The 23,731-nt window shown below is 34.1% G+C and overlaps 1 protein-coding gene and 1 long non-coding RNA gene across 4 annotated transcripts in view; one reads left to right on the forward strand and one right to left on the reverse strand.

The window, feature by feature from the left end:
* LOC116432868 (uncharacterized) overlaps nt 1-23,731 on the reverse strand; it is a 115,376-nt gene that overhangs the window by 90,230 nt on the left and 1,415 nt on the right. For all 3 annotated transcript variants that reach the window (XM_031990314.2, XM_076366055.1, XM_031990315.2), the window contains one exon: nt 2,612-3,077. In XM_031990314.2, coding sequence (XP_031846174.1) covers nt 2,612-2,778 — 167 coding nt within the window. In that variant the 5' untranslated portion in view covers nt 2,779-3,077. The remainder of the gene's footprint in view (nt 1-2,611; nt 3,078-23,731) is intronic.
* On the forward strand, nt 1,205-2,711 carry LOC143174382 (uncharacterized). The gene is made up of 3 exons (XR_012998252.1): nt 1,205-1,266; nt 1,400-1,570; nt 2,586-2,711. It is a non-coding gene; the product is annotated as an uncharacterized LOC143174382 (long non-coding RNA).

Here is a 23,731-nt window from a genome sequence, read left to right on the forward strand (position 1 = left end):
CTAGAGTGCACTATTTAGTTGTACAACGCAACACTCGCAACCTAAAGAAGCGGTGTTATTTTCAAATAAAAACTTGATATATATCGCGTGTTCACGTTCATTAATTTAATTTAATATGTAACGAAACGCTTGGTGCGCCACAGATTGCGGAACATATTTAATTAAATTTATTATTTGGTACGCTTTATCCACACGCTTTTCTACAGAATATTTTTAAGCAATTTATTACTATTCCACGAATTTCTATGCAAACTCACATTTTCATAGTCAAGAATCGCGAAACTCAGATAAAACAGAACGTAACTTCCAGCCATCAATAGTTCCAATCATTTGAAAGTAATGTCTATAAAAACGAACGAAATTCCATGTAAGTTTCTATCTTATTGTTCTGGGAAGATTTGTGTAAGCCATGAATGCATAAAAGTACGCAGCCTAGTGCTCACTGGCGAACCAACTTTTGTGAAATTGCCGACTTTCGCAATCGGGATAATTAAAGTCGTTCGGTTACACATTGCTATCGGACACACCGCGTGTTTCGTCTCGAATGGTATTAGCGCGAAGGCGCATGCAGGGGACAGCCAGGGCTAAATTGTAAAGTATTCTTTTATGGCTCTTAACACTTTATCTACCACACCTGATCGAGGCTACCACTTACTGGTTAACAATATGGTTTTCGTTAAGACAAAGCAGTCTATATTTTCACTTGCAGAGTTCTGTAAGTATACAGTCAAAGTCTGAGAGAATCTCGTTATGTCATTCTGATTTCTTTTGTTTTCAAACAGAATAATTTGAACAGTATATACATTTTTCAATACTGGTCATTGAAAATCCGATTAATAGACTTGCGATAGATAAAGTGTTAAGACCTCTATACGCGTTGAAACATGCAACGAAGCAGGTATCACTACAAGCGATGGGTTTTAGCTTTTCTAACTTTTCGTTAGAGTGCAACATGTATCATGAAACTTTGTAAAACTCAAATCTATCGCTTGTAGCGATGCTTATATCGTCGCAAGTTTCAACGTGTAAGGGAGTTATAATCACGACAATCGAGGTACAATGTCGCTCTCGCGTCTTGGCCGGCTACCAGCAAGTTAAAAGTGCACGGGGCAAGGAGACTCGGCTCCGCTCCACCTCGATCCTTCCAGAAAACAGTAACTGCGGCTCCCTGTCCCCGAGATTCGGTAAACATAAACAGTTGCCGCCGCACAGTGCAGCCAAACGCCCGTTTTCTGGACAAAGTTCAATAATTTAAAATGTATATAGGTAATTTTCTTCATTGCATGTTTATACTTGACGCGTGCGGCATCTCTTTGACCTATGTTTGTCGCTCTTCCCCTCAATGCATTCATCTTCTGTCCCTGTCTACTGGGATCACGTTACACTGAGCTCGATACAGTAAGTAGAGGGAGAAGAGTAGGAATGGTGCAGTGGAATCAAGTCGAATAGATTCTTGTGGAATTTAAGCGAGCATTACAGTATTAGGACCGAGTGTTGCGAGTGGACGTTTTCCCTTGCCCCTGTGCACCTTCAGCTTGCCGGCGCTCGGCTAAGACGTGAGAGTTACTCTGTAAGTATATATACAAGTGTCGCCTGCCTACTCTACCTTTGCGATGCACCCTAGACGGAATGCAAATTGCTCGTTGAGCGCACTCAGAGATTGTATATAAAGTCCACGATTTTTTGGAAAGTAACGCTACATCTGACCCTCCATTTACTGTTATGTTATTACTGTTTATGCGTGATGTTAACACCGAATAAAACTTACTTTCGTTTCTTGAAAAGTCATCATTATCATTTTCTTGATCGGGTATGTGAAATAAATATGCATCTCTGAAACTCGTATCAGATTTTCTTCCAATGGTTTGTTTTCTTTTGTACTAATTGACTTAATGGTAGCTTATTTGCGTAAAACGAATCCACGTGTAACGAATACTCCGCGTAAACGGAGGATCAGGTGTAGTTTTTTCGTAAGCGTACGTAGAGTGCACAAGTCTCTGGACAACTACAGGGCCTGCATCTCAGAGTCGAATCTTTGTTCTTCTTGAACTTAAACAGAGCTTGGTCTCTGCAAAAACATGGAATAAACGAATCCAAACTATATCCGAGTATTTTACTGAACCAACCGTTGTAACCCGCTAATAATTTATCCGAACACGGCGTTCTTAGGTTTAATTGTTCCCTAATACTTTTTACCGAGCGTTTACATAATGTCATTAACACGTTCGGTACCAGCGTCACATATTTGTGACGGCCGTAATCCTATATTTTACATAATGAAAATAAAATTAATCCTATAGATATTGTTATTATAAATTATAAACTACGACATTATACTTAGGAACTCAATGACTCGTTTCAGTTTCATTTTTCTAATATTTTGTTTAGAAGATTTATTGGATTGAAGAAAATATTATAATTAAGGAAACCGTCAGCGAAATAAGCGCTGGTAACGAACGTGTTAATATGCAATCTTTATAAAAATTGTGACAATATACTTGTCTTTATTTCTTCGTATATTCATTATAGTATTCAAGCGAAGCTATTTAGTTTTGAGATCATTTCGAATGTTCAATACGTTTTAGGTAGCAATAATAAGGATTGTACTTACGTGTAATGGGAGTAAGAGGGGCTAGCCTGTTCGATGTGCGTGGCCGTTGACAAGCCTTGCACGATGGCAGCAGAGGGATCCCTAGCTGACGAGGAATTTTGGGCTGGCGGTACAGCGTGATGGTAGCGCTGGCACATCTCGGCCAAGTTCCACCCATGGGCATCCATATATTAACACTGCTTCTTCGCTATTCTTTGGCGTACCATCCATTTCACACGTGTTGTGACACTCCCTCTTTCTTGGTCCTCCCTCTCGCGCGCCCTTGTGTTCTTTTTCTTTTGTCAATTTCACTTCCCTGTGTGTTCGGTCACGGGCGAGTCGCAACGGAAATCGCAGCAACGAATGACACTGTGCGCACAACTGTAGTCCGTTCGTGGTCGTTCCGAAACTCGAAACATTGCACTTGAACCCCGTAATCACTGACGGCTATCTTCTCGATTCAAACAACTCCCTGGCCACAGAAATACTGGAACAAAGTGAAACGCGGATCGATTAGATACAGCACGGGTCCATTTATTCGTTTGCGATCAGCGTTGCATATTACACTGACTCTCAATATTTTGTATTTTACGTGTTAACCAATTAACTGCGTTTGACGAGTAGACACGCCAGCTTAAAGTTTGAAAGGATACCAATTCTTTCAACGATGATTTCTTTATTTTTTCAGATAAACATGTCATTCTTCTTTGTTTTGCTTTGGTGTTTTATTAAAATATACCCTACGTGCAATCGCCCTGCGTTTGACGAGTACAGATTTCATTTTTTTATTTCATTGCGTGCAAAACGAGAGATTTCTCAAACTATGTTCCATAGTTCACAGGTTAACTCTTTGCGGTCGTGAAGCGAATTATGCTTAACAGAACACTCTCACCGGTCTGGTTGTATAAAATGAAAATAATAAAAATATAAAATTGTAAATACTCAATAAAGGTTAAAACATTAAAGTCTTTATTATTAAAATAATTCATGTAAAATAAAGATCTGTTATTGTAGTAAATTTGTGTGAAATTTACAAGCAGGTCACAAACTTCGTTTGTGATGCGAGAAAGGAATGCGAGAAAAGGTTAATTATAATACCATTTTTTATAAGGCGAAATTAAAAATTTAATTTAATTTATAGTTTGTGTTATTCTAAGAATACTTTCATAGGTGTAAATGAATAAAAATTGAACCAAAGAAATCCACGAAAATTACTCTTTTTGAATGTATTACTCGATTTAAAGATGAGGAGTTATATACTGTGTGAAAAAAATAGCGAGAAAGGAAGATAAAAGTGTTATGTTACACCTACAGTTTATATGACAATTGACATTTCCACGTGACAAATGTCTGACATCGCACAGTAGACCATCTACCGACAACAAAGACGGAATACTAAATGGCAAACTGCATGTATGTACAATGGTGGAATGAAAGAGATCTAAATAAGAAATATCCAGTGCGTTCTAATAGAAAAATAGAATCGAAAGGTTACCACTGCGATACTTACTGCGTCTCTGTATTCGTGATTGTTTTGTAAAATATCATATTTAGGAAAAATATAATATCATAATCAAATATAGCAAACAACATTATATATTTTAAAAGTGCAGTGATTTATTTAAACGCTATTACCTTACAGATTATAATAGAAGAATAATTAATTAAATGGAAGGCTCTGACGTGATAAAAAAAAATTATTTCGATCAATGAACTACACAAATTTTAAAATTCAGGAAATCTGTAAATAGGTATGAAAATTTTAATGTCACTAAGCACTGGATACACGTATTGTAATAATGGTTTGTTAATTAAGTATGGTTTATGAATTAAACCAAAGGCATTCAATTGAGATTGATATTGGATTAATTATACCAATGTATACTGATTAGCGTACCCAACTTACAACACATAAATATAACTAACAACAATGCTGACAGTGTTAACCGCAGACGATCATGTGATTTTATTCTATTCTTGTTCATTCGTTCTCATGGTTCATTGTTCTTGATTATTGACTCCAGCGAAACGCTTCAGTCATACCTAATAGCATGGTTTCACGTGCAAAGTTAAAGCGAGGTACACTTAAAAACAGCTATTTCAAGTACCATTATATATTTCAATAACAAACCAAACTATAACGAATAAAATATTTCGATTTCGATGACATTAAGAATAAAATTAAATGTTCAAATATGGAGATTATAAATTTCGTAGTAATAGAAGTACATTTAGAAAAGAAATAGTATGATAACAAAGGAGTATATTCGACGAAGCATTTAAAATCTTGGTATGATTATTCGAACACATTACAATAACACTTTCAATTTTAACCGTTTAGCTACCGTTTCGTGAGTGCAAAATCAATTCAATGAGGCTAAACGGAAGTATTTCATCATAAAATTCCATTATTTTCAGTATCAAATAAAACGCCGATTTAAAAATAGTTGTAGTAAATGAGGTATTATGCTTTCGAAGTTACACACAGGCTTCGAATTGAAATAGTCCATTTACTGTTTAAATTAACATTATTTGGAGCACTTTCACTGTTAATCAAAATAAATGCCCACAACCGAACATAATACTCGTTTACCTTAACGAAACTGGCTTTCAATCGATAGAAATGGTGACGCCTATTAAATCATATAGTTCATTAGAAATAGATTTATGAAGGCTCAAGAATAGGAAATAGTTCAAAGGACTTATAAATAACTTCCATGGAATCATAAGAAATTCATTTAAAAAAGCACCGTATCTTAGAGTATTTACTCTCTTAGATGCTAAGCAATTAACATCAAGAATTGAGAGAAAAAACCTGCGTTATTGGTTTTTATCTCGATTCCGCGGCGTTTCTCTTTGAAATAAAATTTGTTTACGATATTATTGTACTCCGGTTAAATTTTTTACTTGTTTTACAAGATCGTGTCATCGCATACTAACGATAGGTGAAAATGTAGTATCATTGAAATAAAAGTTGCTCCATTTGAAGGACTAATAGTGTCTGATGTATTAAATCTCTGATAAAATGCTTTCTATAGATTTCTTAAATATTTACAATGGCTCTATAGCGTTTGAACCTTGATAAAACTTGAAGAGCAACAGATATCGGAAATATTCGCGTATTTTTACTCGATATTCTATCTTTATTGATATATTTCAAACTAAAGATTTAAATTAATCGTATCTTTCAAACTGTAAATTTAAATTTAAACATATCTTTTAATAGGAGTATTCAAATTAAGAGGAAATTTAAATTGAAAAAAGATTTGATAACCGTTCTGCGAAGGAAAAATAAAGCTATCGGATTATACACGGATAATATTTAACACGAATGAAATAATAACGTGAGAAAATTTAAGGAAACTTCACTTTTAAAACAACAACAGTTACGGGCACATGATATAATCCACCAATAAAATTATGAAAGACAACAAATGGGATCGTGATACTAATAGAGATGGGCTGTTCATTAGGAAATATTCGAACTAATCGGTGTTTAGAGGTAAAGTTAATGAAAGTGTCTAGGTAATTTCTACAGCGATGAGTTGGTAACATGAATCGACTCATAGACGAGAGTTCAAAACGCGATACCAGATAATCATCAGTATCTTAGTTCCGATATCGATCGACTTCTATTCGAAGATCAGCGATCGAGCGTTAATCACTACTGTGAGGGAAATTGATGGTACGGCTGTAATCGGTATCGATACCATGACGTCCATCGGGTTGCACCTAGCCCCCGATAGAGAAAAGGGAGGATGCACTGGTCAGAAAATCGGTCCAATTTCACCTTGCCACCAATTAACATCTCGCATTTCAATCTTAATCATCCACCTGGCATTTTACGGAACTTAAGACCTTGCGTTAATGAAATCGATTATTATTATTCTATCATCTATACCGTTTAAATTAAGAGATCCTTTGCACGAGTTACCGACCAGTAATCGATTTGAAATCACTAACGCCTTTTCAAATCTGAAATAGACTCTTTGATATAAGCTACACGCTTACAACAGAGTCTCTCAATAAATCAAGAGTATTCGAATTAATAAGAAGATAAATGTATTCGAATAAACAAATTTTTGGGTAATAAAAGAATTATTTCTCTAACGCTGAATTTCATTCATTCAACTCTTTCGTCGGGTCTATTAAACCCTATACACACTATCACGATCAAGCTTCGATTTACTGTTAGAGAATTACTCGGCTAGGCTGAGAAATTTGGCTGATTGATCAGTTTTCGTTCGTTTTTACTAATTTTCTGTTATTTCTATTCTCTAATTTCTCATACCTTTGATCGCTAATTTATTGTTCGTCACGGTTACGCGTGACCAATCAAAACTATGAAACTATAAATTGGAAAGACAATTAGCAAATCATCTCTCAACTGTACTCTTGATTCGATTAAATATCATTCAGTTGTTTATAATGTATGTGTTCGCATTAGGAATCTTGGTCCGATCTTGATTGGATCTCGCTCCGTTTTTATACATTGAGAACAACAAACAAAGAAAGAATTTTTAAGAGGAGAATCGTCTACTCTGTGTTGTTCACTAAAAGGAATGGGGGTTTATTTGGACAGCTTTCATCTTTTATCATCTCATTTTCGATATTATATAATTTGATTTGAGTTAATTAAAAACCATAAACAAAATCCCTGGCAAGAGACCCTTCTTGCCCCTGTGCCGTTAGACATCAAATGATCCTACCAATAGTGTATACCGCTAATATTGGACATTGGGTCGAAATATCGAAATATTACGAAAACGATGAATTCCACGCCGAGTAAATACTAATAAAGTTAAACATACATGCTAACAGTTTATTTACGGTAGTCACAAATGTAAATTTATTTTTCAGTGCTTGCTCAATTATTGTGTACCCACATCTAATAGGTATTAACACTCGAAACACTTCACTTAAAGTACTCTTCGTATCTTCTTCATTTCGAAATGTAAATACCAAAAGGTTGCCTAGTATTGGCTAGTCCATATCAACCAGGACTCTGTAGCTCACATTTCTACCATGTGTTTAAAGACTTTAAATATCGATGATAGTCATTACTATGTGACACTATTTATTTAAAAAAAATGCATAAAGACCAGCAAATTAAATCTCAGTTTTATAGATTATTCATGAAAAAATAATGCAGTCGTATCTGTAAAATCTGTCTCTATTTATCCCAAAAGAGTTATTAACTTTTCACTTTATAATACTTAAGCGATATCCAGATAGAACTACTATAACTTCGAAAAGCAACATTATATATGTATATAAAAATGGTGGTATACTCTCTTAATAATTGCAACATAAAGCAGCAGCATTTGACCAAAACATGTTTATTTGCGTTCAATCTAGTGAATTACTTTCAGTTACATAATCAATAGTATAACAAAATCACTGGGGAAAGGGTGAAATAAATTTTCGAAACGATTCACATAAAATTTGTCCCACCCTTTGCCCTTATGGATTTTGAAATATTTTTGCAACTTTTCGTGTTAAAAAGTTCCCTAACGTCGAATCGTTTGTCGACACTGAAAATAGGAAGACCTCTTAAACGGCACATAACAATTACCCCGCTTTCTCCTATAAAATTACTATTTTTGCAGAAATTAATCATCGACTACTGGGTTGGGCCCAGAAACGCAGTATTCCTTGCGGTTTAAACGATCGTGTGTTAATCACGTTAGTGATCACGATATATCGAACGAGTGCATAGTAAAACGTTGGGTTTCTCCATCTTTAAGATGCAATTAACTGAGGAGAATTGCATACGTTTTAGCACCTAAAACTATGAAACCAGATACCACGCGCCACGGCGCTCGATTATAAACGAGACCCGCGCACTTATCCTTGACACGTCACAAACTATATAAACGAACCTGAAATTCGTTTCGTTTATTTCCTTTATCCTACACGCTCGTTAGAAGAGTTTTATCGTTAACAATAAAACTAATACATAATAAAATTAATGAAATTAATAAAACGAAAGAAATTATTACAATTAATAAACTTGATAAAATCGATCAAATTTTTACATAATTCCTAATCTATATTTTATTCGATGATTAGTAAACTGAAAAATGTATGGCACTGATGATAAGTTTTCGAAGCAGTATTCTTCTTCTTCGAAGCAATAACTTCAAAAGACAGAAACGGAAAGAAAGAGTTTTTGTATTAAAAATGTGTTGCAATGCTTTTTGCAATGGTTAAAGAATTGTTAAAAAATTAATCTATAGCAATACATTCTAAAGAATACACACGAAACTTAGAAACTTTGTTGAAATTATGTAGAGGCATCGACAGGGAATTAAAAGATTGTTGATAACTACTTTCATAACTACTTTCCATCAAAAATTTTCTCAAAATCAACGAATGGCTGCCCGGTACATTTCCCCATTAGACTTTCATTATTAACACGTTCGTTCCCAGCGTTTATTTCGATGGCGATCTCACTCAATTGTAATATTTTATTCAGTCCAACAAATCTTCTAAACGAAATATTGAAAAAATGAAACTAAAACGAGTCACTGAGTTCCTATATATAATACCGTATCTTACAGTCTTAAATAACAACATCTATAGGATTAATTTCATTTCATATATGTAAAATATATTAATTTCATGTTCTTTATGTAAAATGTAGGGGCTCGACCGTCAGAAATATGGAACGCTGTTAGCGAACGTTAAAGCTCAGTACACGCTTTCCGCTGAACCTCTTTTTTCCCCGAAGCTCGAGCGGCGTTGAACGGTCGCCAATTACGACCATCGAATTTCCAAAAACGTCGAAGGAAATGGTAACGGCTCGCGGCCATGTTAGAAAGTCAGCCGGCACGAAGCGTTGATTTACAATTTCCAGATTTTACATTGCAAGGTATGTATATCGAACAATCTCGCGCGGGTAATTGTACGCTCATTACGCTGTTTGCATATTATTTACTTTCCTCGGTTCGGTCTAGTCTCCGGGCCGAGTCGAAGATGTGTATCGGCACGAAAACACGAACGTCACCGACGGTAAAAAGGAGGGGAAAAAATAGGGACAGGGAAAAAGGAGGAACGAGGCCTTGCTCGCTCCTAGAAACCGATAATTTAAGCGGATTTTTCACCGCGACATCGTTACGCGACTGTACGGCATTCCATGTGCTTTGGTGCCTCCATCCTCGTAATGACATACACCGCGCGATGCAACGAATATCGCGTATCGATCTGGCATTATGATTATTATTGCGTTATGCCTTGCCACGATCGAGACCCCCGTTTGCAACACGTACGGAACGTACGTGCATATGCTTCTCGTGCGCAACACGAACGCACGACCAAAAGTGGAAAGAAGATATTGACAAAAAATCGTTGCTTAAATAGTATGTGACAATTTGACGTTTTAATCGATGGAAATCTGTTGCGGAAGTCTCGTGATCCAACGTTTCGGAATCTTTAACGCTGGAACTGCCGCACCCGACGAAATAGCGGGTTTCGCCTTTCCTATTCTGCAATTATTCATATGTTTAACTCTAGATCTAGGGACATTTGTTGTACAGTTGGTTCTATTGTTCCTACGAAGATTAAGGTTCGTTCGTTTAGATCTAGGAAATTGGATGTTTAAAAATGTATTATTTGTAATTGCGTAATTGCGTCAATAAAATTGAGTTTTGCCTTTTTCATCGCTATTACCTTCACAATTAACTGAGACCGTTTTCTATATTACATACTATCTTTACCCTGTGCTTTCGTTTGTTCTGTCTTGATTCCTGTACTACAATTTTTCAAAGAAATCCCTTGTTTTTGCTTTTCTACTTCGTCTTAAAAGATTTTTATCAATTTCGCAATAAGGAACAGCCGATTTGTAAAGTTCTCAGTCGAGCTATGTGCATCTTTCAGTGGAAATACCATGTTACGTCGGGGTTTACCCAATTCTCTAACTGTTTTATAGAGAAATCGTGTTGTAGAAATACCGTGTTTTACAGGGGTCGCCTTTATAAGCGTAATTCCTTGTCTAAAACAAGAAACATTAATGAGAACGCTGGTGCTGCCTTAACATTTTCGTAGTTTGGTATGCGTGGTAATATTGTACGCTGTGTACAACAAGCAGAACAGTTACTTACTTACTTACTTGTGCAACAACTCCATCGTTAAACTATACAAATTTCAACGAATATTTCTTTTGTATTAAACAGATAAACATTTTCCTTATGGCGGCGATACAAATCTATCCAAATCAAATTTCTTTATGACAGTTACGCAAGCGATTATAATAATGAAGATTTAAGAATGATTACCAATATTTTAATATTATTAATTGAACAATAATTTAATAATTTAATAATAATAGTTTAAGAATAATTTAATAATAATAATTCACCAATAATTTAATAATAATAATTTAAGAATAATTTAACAACCTAATAATAATTACCAATAATTCACGCCAGCATATAGCGAATCCATTTTCGTTATTATACCGAGAAATGTTCACCAGTGCAACTAGGAAATCCTAAATTTTATCGACGCGTAGTAAATTCAAGCTTGCGCCATCGAAGCATGCATTCGTCATATTAATCGTCGATTAAACGACCTCGTCGTCGTGTACCGCCGTAACGATCTAACCGATAATACAGCGATTCGAGTCCAGGTCGGATTCGAGGGCCTACGAGTGAAGGAAATAAATGCGTCCAGCTAGCCACATTAAACGCCGCGGCGTTCCGTCGCGCGATCATAAGCTACGCGGCAAATCGCGCGATAACGAAGTCGTGGATCATCGCAAATCAGTCGGAAAAAGTAGTTTCACTATTATTTAAAACACTAGACGTTTAAAGTTTAATACTACATTTACAATACGCAGCAATTACAAAAAATAAAATACTTTATTTTCACGCGGAATGAGTATGAGAAACGAAATTGATCATATGTAATTTAGGCATCTTAAATAATATTTTATTTGACTCTATGGGAAACTTTATTTAAACAACATGAAACTTGAGGTAGTAATAAGATAATGTCACTTGTTTTAAAGAAATCGAACATAAACGAAATGTGGCAAATTTACGAATCTATGGAGAAATAATTCAACAGCAAAATATTCTAGGGAAGGTAGCAGTAAGTATAGAAGTTTTAGATACTTCGTATCAGTTTTCAATATTAACTCTCCTTGAACCGATACCAAATCAATAGCGACGCTATATCGAATTAATGCTCGTTTAATTCTTTAAAAATCTATCGATACCTTTTTTATACCTATGTAATGAAACTGTCGATACCTAAGTATTTGATAGTTTAATCAAATTAAATGTGTATTTAATATGAAACTTCCGAGAATCGTTCTTTCTTTGTTTCCAACGAACAATGTATAAATAAATCGTTAAATTTAGGGTCAATTAAATGTTTCTAAATTATATCACATTTGCACAGAATGCCTCTTTCTTGTATCTTGTTTGCAAATTCGTTGTGTCTTTGCGAACAATATGCTAACTATCTTATCACCAATTACCTTACTGTCATAATAAAAAAAAGGAATATAATCTAAATAGCAACCAACGAATCTGATAAATAGACTGCGGACGTTTATACAAATTCAAATTTTCAAGAACGTAGTTAGAGAAGCAAAATTACAATGAAAAATGGTTTTTCCTAATAAATGTCATGAAAAGCACTAAACTGTAGATATTTTACATATTTGTTTGTGTCGTATACATGTGCGATTTCGCACTTCCAAATTTCCCACAAATGCATAAAAATCCGCAGTCTACTAATAAATAAGTAAATCGAAAGCAGAAAGCTATTGCTATTAAATAATGAAGAGAAGTTGCTGTAAGTAAATGTAACGAATCACACTCGTGACGAAAATTTTCAATCGAATTTGACAAATCTAAACGTTATTTATTTATTTTTCATATAAATGAAATATTACTTATCTATCAGGAATGTTTAATCTTTAGAGTAAAAGTATACACACGACAAGCATCAAATTCTTTTCCTTTTTTCAATCAATTATTAACGACCAAGTAGTTTCATCAAATACAGTTGTAACAGAAATTGTAGGACAAGGGATTAAATATGACTATGTAAGCATCAATCAATATAAATTCTCCCCTCGATAATTATCTCAACAGCGTTATCCAATCGATAAAAGATAATTTCTTCTATTATAATGTCGATATTTTCAATGGTTTCGCAGAACTATGAAATAGTATCATAATCTACAGTCCGGAATTTTATGCAAATTTATACGTTCGTAATTAAATTTCCCTAACGGAAGAAAATTAAAAACCCATTTCTCGTGTTCGTGGTTTTATTTAGTTAAAAATAACATAAAAGACACAATGAAGTTTCTGTTTTATCACTCTTGAAAGAACCACAATTTTGAAGATAAAGAAGTAATAAATTTTCTTAACAGACTAACAACAATTGAATATGTGAGATTAGAAACTATATGAATGACTCTTTACCGTGAAAGAGAAACAAACAAGAAAAGATGATTATTTACATATAAATAAGAGGATTCTGTCTTAATGCAAAAATAAAATTGATTTATATTATTCCTGATCTCGTCAACTGAATGATTATCGTTAAAAAAAATTTGACGGAACAAGCGAAGCTCGAAAGGGCTATACCTTTGTCCGTACTTTTTTAATAAAATAATATTTACATAATGTTTGATTCTGTTTCGTGTTACACACTAATGATGAGAACCGTATATGCTTGACTATTGTTTTTACAGATAGGATTAAGAGCGTCCGATTACAGAGGAAGGAAGTAAGAATATTGACGGTTATTAATGTGTTGAACTGTAGATAGGGTAATTTCTCGATCATAAACATATACTTACGTACACTTAATAATTAATGAGAATGACGGGAGGTGAATTACCCACAATAAACGTGAAAATGATATAATTTACACTACTAGCAAGATACGAGAACAAAGAAAAACTTTCGAAGAATCGCAGGAAAAAATAGATGAGAAGGAATTTCCTTTTTCCATTAAAGAGTTCATGAACTGGATACTATAATGCTGAGGAATAACATCGACGCAATAGAGTAATAAGGAACCGTCGACGTACGTATTAAATTTAAACTATGTATTTAAGATTTACACTTATTTACTTGAATGTACCTGATACGTGTCAGCCTTAGTAAAAAGTGTTCTATGAAACAAAGGAAGAGATCGAATGAGCTGTTACTGACCTGTACCACAACGACAGTTGATATTATTCTATAGGCTTAGAAACATCGTGTAAAACTATTGTAAATAAAATGTTTATCAATCCACCAATTCTAACAAATTACACCGTAATGTGACGAAATTAATTCAACACGCTTATATAGTTAAACATATATCAAACTAGCTCCGAGGTATTAACTCGATGTATATAAGTTGCAACTCGTTTAGTTATAAACAGTATAACTACCGAATAATTAAAGTAACTTATTTCCAATTTTGTATACAAATCAGAACAATAGGTTTTTTGAGATTCGCAGGATTTCCTAATCTTATATGTGTACAGATACACAAATTTAACTGAAAATCTTTTGCAAAATCGTCTTCATAATCTAAATACACTTAGCCCTCGATTTACACGATTTCGGTTTAACACGAATCACAAATACACAAATCAGACAAATGCAAAAATTACATTAATCTTTTGTTTGCTTTGAGAATTACATATGCAATCTTGTTGAATTAATGAATTTTTATTAAAAAATATGTTTAGTTTTTTTATTTTACAACAAAAATAAGTAATAGTGTTTCATGTGAATCTGTTAAATTTATTACATGTGTATTTCTTTTCAACGTGAATTGTAGACTCGAATTGTAAAACTAACCTACCGTGTAAATCGAGGGTCAGGTGTACTTACAAAACAAAAATTCTGAAATGGGTCAATTTGACCCGTCCAGTAGTTTTAGTGTTAATATACTGTCTTAGTTGTAGTAAGAAAGTACTTGATTTTTATTACGATTGACGATATCCTTCGTTGTAATAAAGACTCTCGAAAATATATTAGATAAGAGACAAATGAAAAAAAACAAATTGAAACGAGCAAACTGTCTCACACACAATATGTTACTTTATCAAGGAACACTGGATATCGTGAATAAACTGTCGATCACACGAACGCCACGGTCATAAGCTCTGCCACAACAGAAAGTAATATAGAAATCTCGTAAAACTTTATCGTTACACGATCTTTATTTTACTTTGTGCGGTTATGCTATAAATACATAAACATTTACAAAGTGGCTGTAGCACTTGTTTCTTCGATATTTTACAGCTTTAACGCTAGAACTACTGTACAGGTCAAAACGACCCGTTCCTGATTTCCTCTGTTTGCAATTATGGAAAACATAATAGGCGATTCTCTGAGATAATAATAAGGGAATTGATTTAGCAATACATTGATTCAGAAATATCTATAGATGCACCCTTTGAGTTTCTATAGAACAATTTCAAAAAGTGCATTTGACTGGTCGATAGTTCTAGCGTTAAGAAATTGATTTTCAAACAGCCGTTTATTACTTAATTTTCATTTTTTACATTTGGTAAGGAAGCGATTGATCAACGCAAGGAACGTAATTTACTATTTTAAAAACATGATACAAATTGCAGATGCACCGTTGCCCTTGCAGAGAAAGTATGGTCCCGAAAGTTTAGTTCATTTTGAATTATTAATCTTTTCCCCGAACAGTGTTATCTAACTACAATCAGAAAATCTATCTGATTTGTTCCAGTTGCGTGAATCACGTTATATATCGGTAATGTATCTTGAAAATAGACGTGACGGTAACACCTGATGTAATACACGGTTAACAAATTTTACGATTTCGAAGCTTTCTGTGGGTGTTTGTACAAATTCAGATTTTTATAGTTAATTAGAAATAACGAATCGAAAGTACGATAGAATTTTCTTTCCAATGTGATGTAAAGAAGAATGAAATTCGATTAAAATTTCGATTTTTCTCCTGATTCGATTCTTAACTTCACTTCTCTTTGTTACAAGTTTCTCGAAGTTGACAATAAAGCAAAAATTCCGCTGAATTTTTATTAACCATCTATAGGCCGAATTTTTTTGATAACTATAAACAAATTAAGAATGTATTCAATAGTTTTAATAATCGTATTAATATACCTAACGAATATACCTTGTAATTTTGAAATTGCAATGACGTTGAACTTTCACGCCTGAGTGTACAAAAGTGTAAATTAATTAATTGCTTCATTTTATTCGCCACTTTGCTGTACAAAATGAAGTAAATCAACAAGATACTAATATATTGGTGTGTGACTTCAAAATCTCCCGGGCCTATAAGGGGTTAAAGTTTTGCATACTCATAAATATTATAAGTGCATAAAATCTCTAATCATTTATGTAAATCTGTATGCATGAAATTCGGTTTCTTAGGCTAACTTTAAAATTAATATGCACATTATTCTATAATATGCGAAACTAAAAGTTACCAAACTACACAATCTAGCACAAAAGTTACAAAAACTAGTCTATATACGAACCGGTATGATCTACGTTGAACAATATTATCATAATAAAATGAAAGAACAAGCTGTCGTTTACAGAAATACAATGGGTCAAAAAGATGTAATAATTTCATGCAAAGTTATACCGCTTTGATACGATCTGGATTTTTAGTGCTTCGTCACGCGCAAAAAAACAAACGCTCGTTTAGAATAGTTAATAATTCGCTATTAAAGAGGAATGCAAAGACAACGAAATAATCCAAAACTATAATCAAAACAGCGTTTGGACACAGCCGATTAGTACAGAGAGCGTACAATTCGCAACGACACGTTGCAAGAAAACCAACAAGAAATCCGCATGTATGGGTTAAATATTTATCCACTGAAATCACGTCGTTATCTGGAAGGAATGTTCGCATAAAACCATAAGAAATAAATTATTCCGTGTCGGTACGTATGGTAGAATGGCCAGAGAGACCATTCGTTAATGATAAGAATACAGAACAGTCGCGATACGCAAAAGTGAATTTACATAAACCAATAGACTTTTGGGAAAAATGCGCCACACAGAGAGGAGATACATTTCTAATGATTCGAATCGTTAATATTCTTTCCAGATAATTACGTAACAGCAGTGGAAAAACTTACAGCTCGTACAGGCGAACTTTTTGCTGTTTTTCTTGCAACATACCCCTCCTGAATGCACGATTCTTCGGATCAGGAGACACTCGTTGATTCTGCATCATTTTTAAATGGTAAATTATTATTTAGCGTGTAGCAAAGTTCTCATGCGTCAAGAAAGTTTCGTTATTCCTGCAATATCACAGAATAGCAAATCATTAATCTTAAAACTACCATGCAGGTAAATTAACATTTCGAAATTGTTCTATTGAAACTCCAAGAGCGCACCTATTCAGATTTCTATTGATTTCCAATTCAGTTTGTGTATTGCTAAATCAATTTCTTTAGTTACTCTTATCTTCCCAATAATTGCGAGAAGAAAAATCAGGAGTTAGTCAGTTTGACCTGTGTGGTAGTTTCTAATGTTAGCACTAACCAAATGACCAATTTTCAAATTTAATTAAAAATTCTGCGTTTTCTTTCGTTCATTTAACTTTCTATCAATTCCTATATCACCCGATCAGTTTTCCAATTTTTCTCTCTCCTTTTGCTTTCGTTTCTACCAAGAAAAATGTATCATTTAACTTCTTACTCTTTCCTTTATAGCCAGTTATTTGACTGGTTACGATAGGAATAAACATATATAAAGTGCCAGTACGGTTAGTGTTAAGGTTCAGTAGAATACACATATATTTACCAATCGAAAGCTTTCCACTCTTTTCGAATATCTTTTAATCGCTGCATTACTAACATTCCTAACCAAACCCACTGTTTCCATCTACAACAAAGTACCAACAATCCCAGATTCCAATACAATAAACTTCCGTATAGCGCGGTTAACCCGTTAACTGTGGAATTTAGTTTGAAAAATCTCTTATTGTGCGCGCAATAAACTCAAATAATGAAGTGAATATTCGTGAAATGTAGGCCAAGTGGACTTATAATATATTCTAACGAAAAACTAAAGCGAAACGAAGAAGAATGACATGTTTGTTTAAAGAAATAAATAGTTCATCGTTGAAAAAGTTAGCAGCATTTAGCGTTTTAAGATGACGTGTATACTCGTCAAACGCAGTTAACTGGTTAAAGCGTTACGTGTTGCAAGAATTCGCGTTATAGGAAGTCGTGCTGGACGAGATTTTTCTGGTATAATACGAATATTAAAAAGTAATATGTTCCACATGCTTATTACCATTCCGACTCTTATTTCGCTTTATGGAAAATCAAAGAATTAGGGAACAGGAGAAATCAGTAACTTCGGAGAAAACGACCTAATGCTCAACTTAACCTTATTTTTACATATCGCGTCATACGAAAACGGTGGTCGCAAAGTCTTCGGCGCGTTATAGGGACTCGCGTTACACGGAAGTCTACTGCATACAATGTCCTCGCACAAACATATTACGAAATAACCGAGCGCATAAACATTTTTCGAGTCATAGTATCACATTATTGACCGATCACGAGTTAACTCGTGTTTGCACTCGCATTAGTCATTTCGATTTTAGAAACGCAGGGCAATATAGAATATTGCGAAAGCAAAATATTCAGAATTCTATAGAAGATATATCCAAAGATTCATTTCAATTCATTATGTGTACATCAAATATATTAAAGTTTATTTCGATTGTTTCACTTTCGTATTTAATTACGGAATAATAATCGGCGACGTGGGATAGCTTCTGCGTAAAATTGCCGGTCAATAATGCGGTATCATAGTTCCAGCGATCGCCATTGATAAAGAGTTTCCGCCTAATATGCGAGCGGTTCGATTTTCGACACAGGGAGGAACGGGAGGATCGAAATCGGGTATCTCGCGCACGATCGATCGATGCATGAACTCGGTTATCGGGTCCGGGATCGCCATTAACGAAGGTTTCACGGTGGATTTTCGAAAAATCGACTCGGATCGCGCGGCTGCCTTGTTTCCTCTCCCCCTCTCTTTCTCTCTTTTTCTCTCTTCCTCTCTTTTTCTCTCTCCCCCGCGTCTCCGTCCGTCGTTCCCTGTCCCTGTCCCTTTCTCTCTTTCTCTCTCGCGTCCACCCACACGCGGCGCAACGACGAAACCGGCCGGCGGCTGAGAGAGAGTGTATTTCTTGCTTATTATCCTTTCCTTCGATTTCCTACCGTAAGGAAAAAGAATACAGTTCTCGGATGGTGGCGTACGTATCGACGGTATCGTCAGTGCCCTCGGTGTGACTCACGCGTCGAGGCGTACTCGCCCTGGAGATTTACAGCTCATTACCGATTTCATAGCCCGGAGTCACGATCGATCCTCCGCGGGCGTAACTTCATAATCTAGACCAGCGTTTCCCAAACTGTGCCCCGCGGTCGGGTTACCGGTTCGCAGAAAAAAATCTGATCGGTCCTTGGGAAATATTGTGTATTAAAATATTCGCGGCTGGTAATATTTTCACTTTCCTCTCTGGACGAGAGGTGGCTCGAATAAAGAAATTTTAAGGCTGGTCGTCAGACATTTTTGTTGTTAACCTTTAGGTATGGACGTTCAGTCTCGCAGACTTCTATATAAAATATCGTGAACTTTGGAATTAGTGAAATTTTCATTGTATAGTTGATACCATTGCTATGTGGAGATGATTGAATAACTAAAAACAAATAGACACGATAAATTTCTTTATTGGTTGCTACAAACGTCTAATATTAATCGTTAATTTTCAGACTTTCATACTTAAAGGTCAAATTCACGTCTGTACTTAAAGATTAACACTAGAACTACCGTACCCGTCAAAATGGCGGGTTTTAGGTATCTCATTTAGCAATTATTGTTATTTTAACCAATTAAGTGCGTTTGGCGAGTATACATGTCATCTTAAAGATTGAAATCATATTAATTCTTTCCACGATTAATTCTTTATTTTTTCAGATAAACATGTAATTCTTCTTTGTTTTGCTTTGGTTTTTCGTTAAAATACCCTAAGTGCATTTGCCCTGCGTTTGGCGAGTACCCACTTCATTTTTCTACGTTATTGCCCGCAATATTTCGAGAATAAATAGTTTCAGCTATATCTTCTAATGAATATCTAAAAGAATCATAAAAGATGAATTGTTGGAATCTTTGTAAGGATTACACATCAACCCTAATAAATGCTCAGTAACTCTAGTGTTAACACATTAACTGCCAGAAGAATTTCTAGCGTTTTGTGTAAAAATATATATTTTTTCATAGCAAAGACAAATGGCATTAGAAATAATTATTAACAGTAAATGTACCGTGAATGGTCAAATGACCAATTTTTAAATTTAATTTAAAATTCTCCGTTTTCTTCGCCCATTTAACATTAAATCAGTCCCTACATTATCCGCTTAATTAATTTTTCTATTTTCGCCTTTCCTTCTGTTCCTGTTACTAATAAGAAGTGCTTATCGTTTAACTTGTTTACCTTTATTTTATAACTAGCTATTTCACCAGTTACAGTAGGTATACGCATGTACAAAGTGTCGTTATGTTTTGATATTAATGATTTAGTATCATAGTGTTCACATTACACTATTATCTAGCTATGTACTTCTGTTACTAAATGTTTTTATTCGACATCAACTTTCTTATTATAATAATTCTCGAGTAATTTGAAAACTCTGGCCATCAATGACCACCGTAGCCGTCAACGTGTTAAGAGAAGGATACAAACTGTCAAGTTTGCTTTGACACGTGAAGTTTGCGATTAACCCTTTGCAGGCTCGTGTCACTTTGAAATTACATACCAATATATTGGCATCCTATTGATTTATTTCATTTTGCATAGTAAAGTGGCGAATAAAATCAAGTAATTAATTAACTTAAACCTTTGTACACTCAGCCGTGAAAGTTCAACGTCATTGTAATTTCAAAATTACAAGGTATATTTATATTAATACAATTATTAAAACTATTGAATGCATTGTTCATTTGTATTTACAGGTTGATATTTCTTAATTTTATACTACATGCATTTTTTTATAGCCGCGAAAAAGAATTTGGCCCATAGAGGGTTAACTGTTGTTTGGAATAAACAGATCTTTTTTGTTTACTGGGCGAGCGGAAACAGGATCGTAAAGGACGCGCACTCGCGTCGGCGGCTGCGAATGCGATAGAAATAAGGAAATGCGGAGTATCGTTACGAGGGAAGTTTGCCAAATGTTAAATTGGTTTTTGGAACAATAATGTATGCGGGCTATGAAGCTTGACATCCACGAAATTAAATAAGTATTATTCACTCGGCAAATTTAGTATCGGCTTAGACAATGGCGTCGGAAGTTGCAATCAACTCCACAAACAAATATAGATCATTTTTTTTAAATAGTTGGTTCGACTGTTTAGGTTTCTTTTGAATCTAACTAATACAAGTGGGAAAGAAACAGAAAACATAAATATAGAGTTCATAAATATAGAGTGGTGGTCAAGATCAGTTTTATTCTTAACATATCGGTTTTTAAACAAAAAACCATTATGGTATAAAACTTTCCGATATTAGTATGATTTATCCTGATGTATCCTTCAATTTGAAGAATTTGGGAGATGTACGCAGATTTTTCTATAAGATTATATGTACATCTCATTGCTAGGATACTAATTTATTTATATTTATAATTGTAATAAACGTATCAGCGCGAAGAAAATTAAATCACTTCACAAAATTTGTAGAAGATACACATAACTTAACTCTTCCACCGAAAATCTTCGATTCTAACAATGACGCAGATGATAATAGATGATAGCGTGTTCCAGAAGATGGATATTAAGACCAATTAATTAAGATTAGATAAATTCTACACATTACACAACAGGACACTGATGTTCTATACATTAATTTATCAAACGACATAAAAGAATGGCAGACACAATATCATTGCACCCACTATAAAATTATCTGAAGCGTATTAATGTATGCATAGTTCACTGTTATAATTATTATGATTATTATTTTATAAACAAATAAAAAAATTATTCTTCAGAATCTGTCTAATTTTAAATAACACATACACATACGAATGAATCCAGAAACGTGATAACCTTGTCGAGGGACAGGACTATTTAGATAGCCGAATCATTCGGATAATAAAAAGTTGCTAATTTCCTTTTCCACTAATTACAACCATGCTTCGTACGAATCAACTTAGACACTGCACTTAGATTCCACTAATATTTTAGAACCACTCTTTTAGTCGATAGAACACATTTTGAAATAATATTTGTCCACCTCTAGCGATACATCGCAGAGAAGCGGGAAGTCATGCAAGAGTGTTTGTTGGGGGTCTACGGAAATCTTAATAATACCAGTAACTACTGTTTATTTGCTTTCAAAACAGTAATATTCGTATACTGTAAAGTCTCGAGTGTATTAAGCAAAATTTTTATTCAATTGAAATCGTTAAAACCGGGATGTGTATTATGCGTTCCCTGCGTCATAATATGGAAAACTTAACATTGCAAATGATGAGTGAATAAAAATTGTAAATATTTCACAGCATTACAGATGTTGTGATAACTAGATTTTTAATCAAAGATATACTATGCCACGACGGAAGTTGAAGAGCAAAATAATTAATCAAAGGTAATGTAATGTGCAAAACATGTACAAATAAATCAAATGAACATTCCTCATGATATTATTGCTTGTGCGAGATATTATCGGAATAAGATTGAAGAAACGCATTCTTTAGTCTGCAAAAACGGAAAAACACAGAAAATTAATATGCATTAATTACGTAGAAACGTGGATAACAGATACGATATTCGTTAAATTTGTTTTGTTCCTTAATTTTCGTCGATAAGCGTGTATTTTGCCCAAATACACTATCTTTTGTTTTGAAGTTGGTTACGAAGCAAATATAAACGGTACACGTTGCGTCGCGTGGCTTGGATTCGGATAATAAAGAGTCAGAAACATGTTCAGTAATTGGTTCAGATAAACAGACATCAATTGAAATGAATGAAATTTTAATGTAATGGTAAATGAAAAATGACAAGACTGAGCCTAAAGAGTAAGTAGAATGGTATACAACGCCATGTGTATTAACGCCTTTGTAACTAAAATTAACCATAACCTTTACCGATTCGCACTAGCCTAATTTAATATTTTATATTCTCACGCTTTCCTGTATAATTAAATGATGAGAAATAATTAATAATAACTGATAATTAAATGCTGATCAACGGGATTCTAATTTAGACAAATTATAATTAATTCTGAATTTTATTAATTCTGTTACAAAGAAATAAAAGTTGTCTGCAATACTTTGACCAAATGTGTTTTTAACCTTTTATGTCCTGGATTATGATATTCTTTACTTTTACTGCTATCTTTATTTTGAATACCTTAATACTTTTTAGATACCGCAAACGGCACGGATGAATATTTTTAACAATCATTAATATAATGGATATAATGATCTAACAGAAATTTAATGAAATTTGAAAGAAATTTTAAGTATACTTAATTCACAATAATACTTTAGTAAAAGTAGTTTGAAGTGCTCTCGTTTCTCTAAGTCTATACTGGTTATAAGAACGTATACTCGGAAGGCTGAAGATAACTACCCCTCAAAATGTCGCAGTAACCCTTATACCACGCCATTTTCCAAATTTCATAGTTTCAATACTATTAGTTGCATATAATCCATTCAATTTTCATTCAGTGTTCATTTAAAATGACTCTGATAAAAGAAATCGATCTTCATCATCCCATACCTATACTTTCTTTCCACCCCATGGCTTCAATAAATACAATAGAACGAATAACTCTCTCAACCAATACCGGGTTACATACGAGTCACGTTGCAAGCATAAAAGAATGTATGAAATGTCTAAAGTACGCGTTCAAATGACACGAGATAAAATAAAATAATATTTTACATACGTTTTGCTTAACGTATGTAAATGAAAGTAAAGTATATATACAAAATACTTGCGGCTATTGAACACAATTTTACTTCTTTATATATTGTGAACATTATTAAACACTACTTTGTATCAAAAAAAGTTCCGGCACGATCAAACATAATCCACTACCGGCCTGCGTCGCTGTTCTCAAGCGGTGGTTTAAAAAGACCGAACC

This window comes from Nomia melanderi, chromosome 3 (assembly GCF_051020985.1).
Source record: "Nomia melanderi isolate GNS246 chromosome 3, iyNomMela1, whole genome shotgun sequence".
Lineage (NCBI taxonomy): Eukaryota > Metazoa > Arthropoda > Insecta > Hymenoptera > Halictidae > Nomia > Nomia melanderi.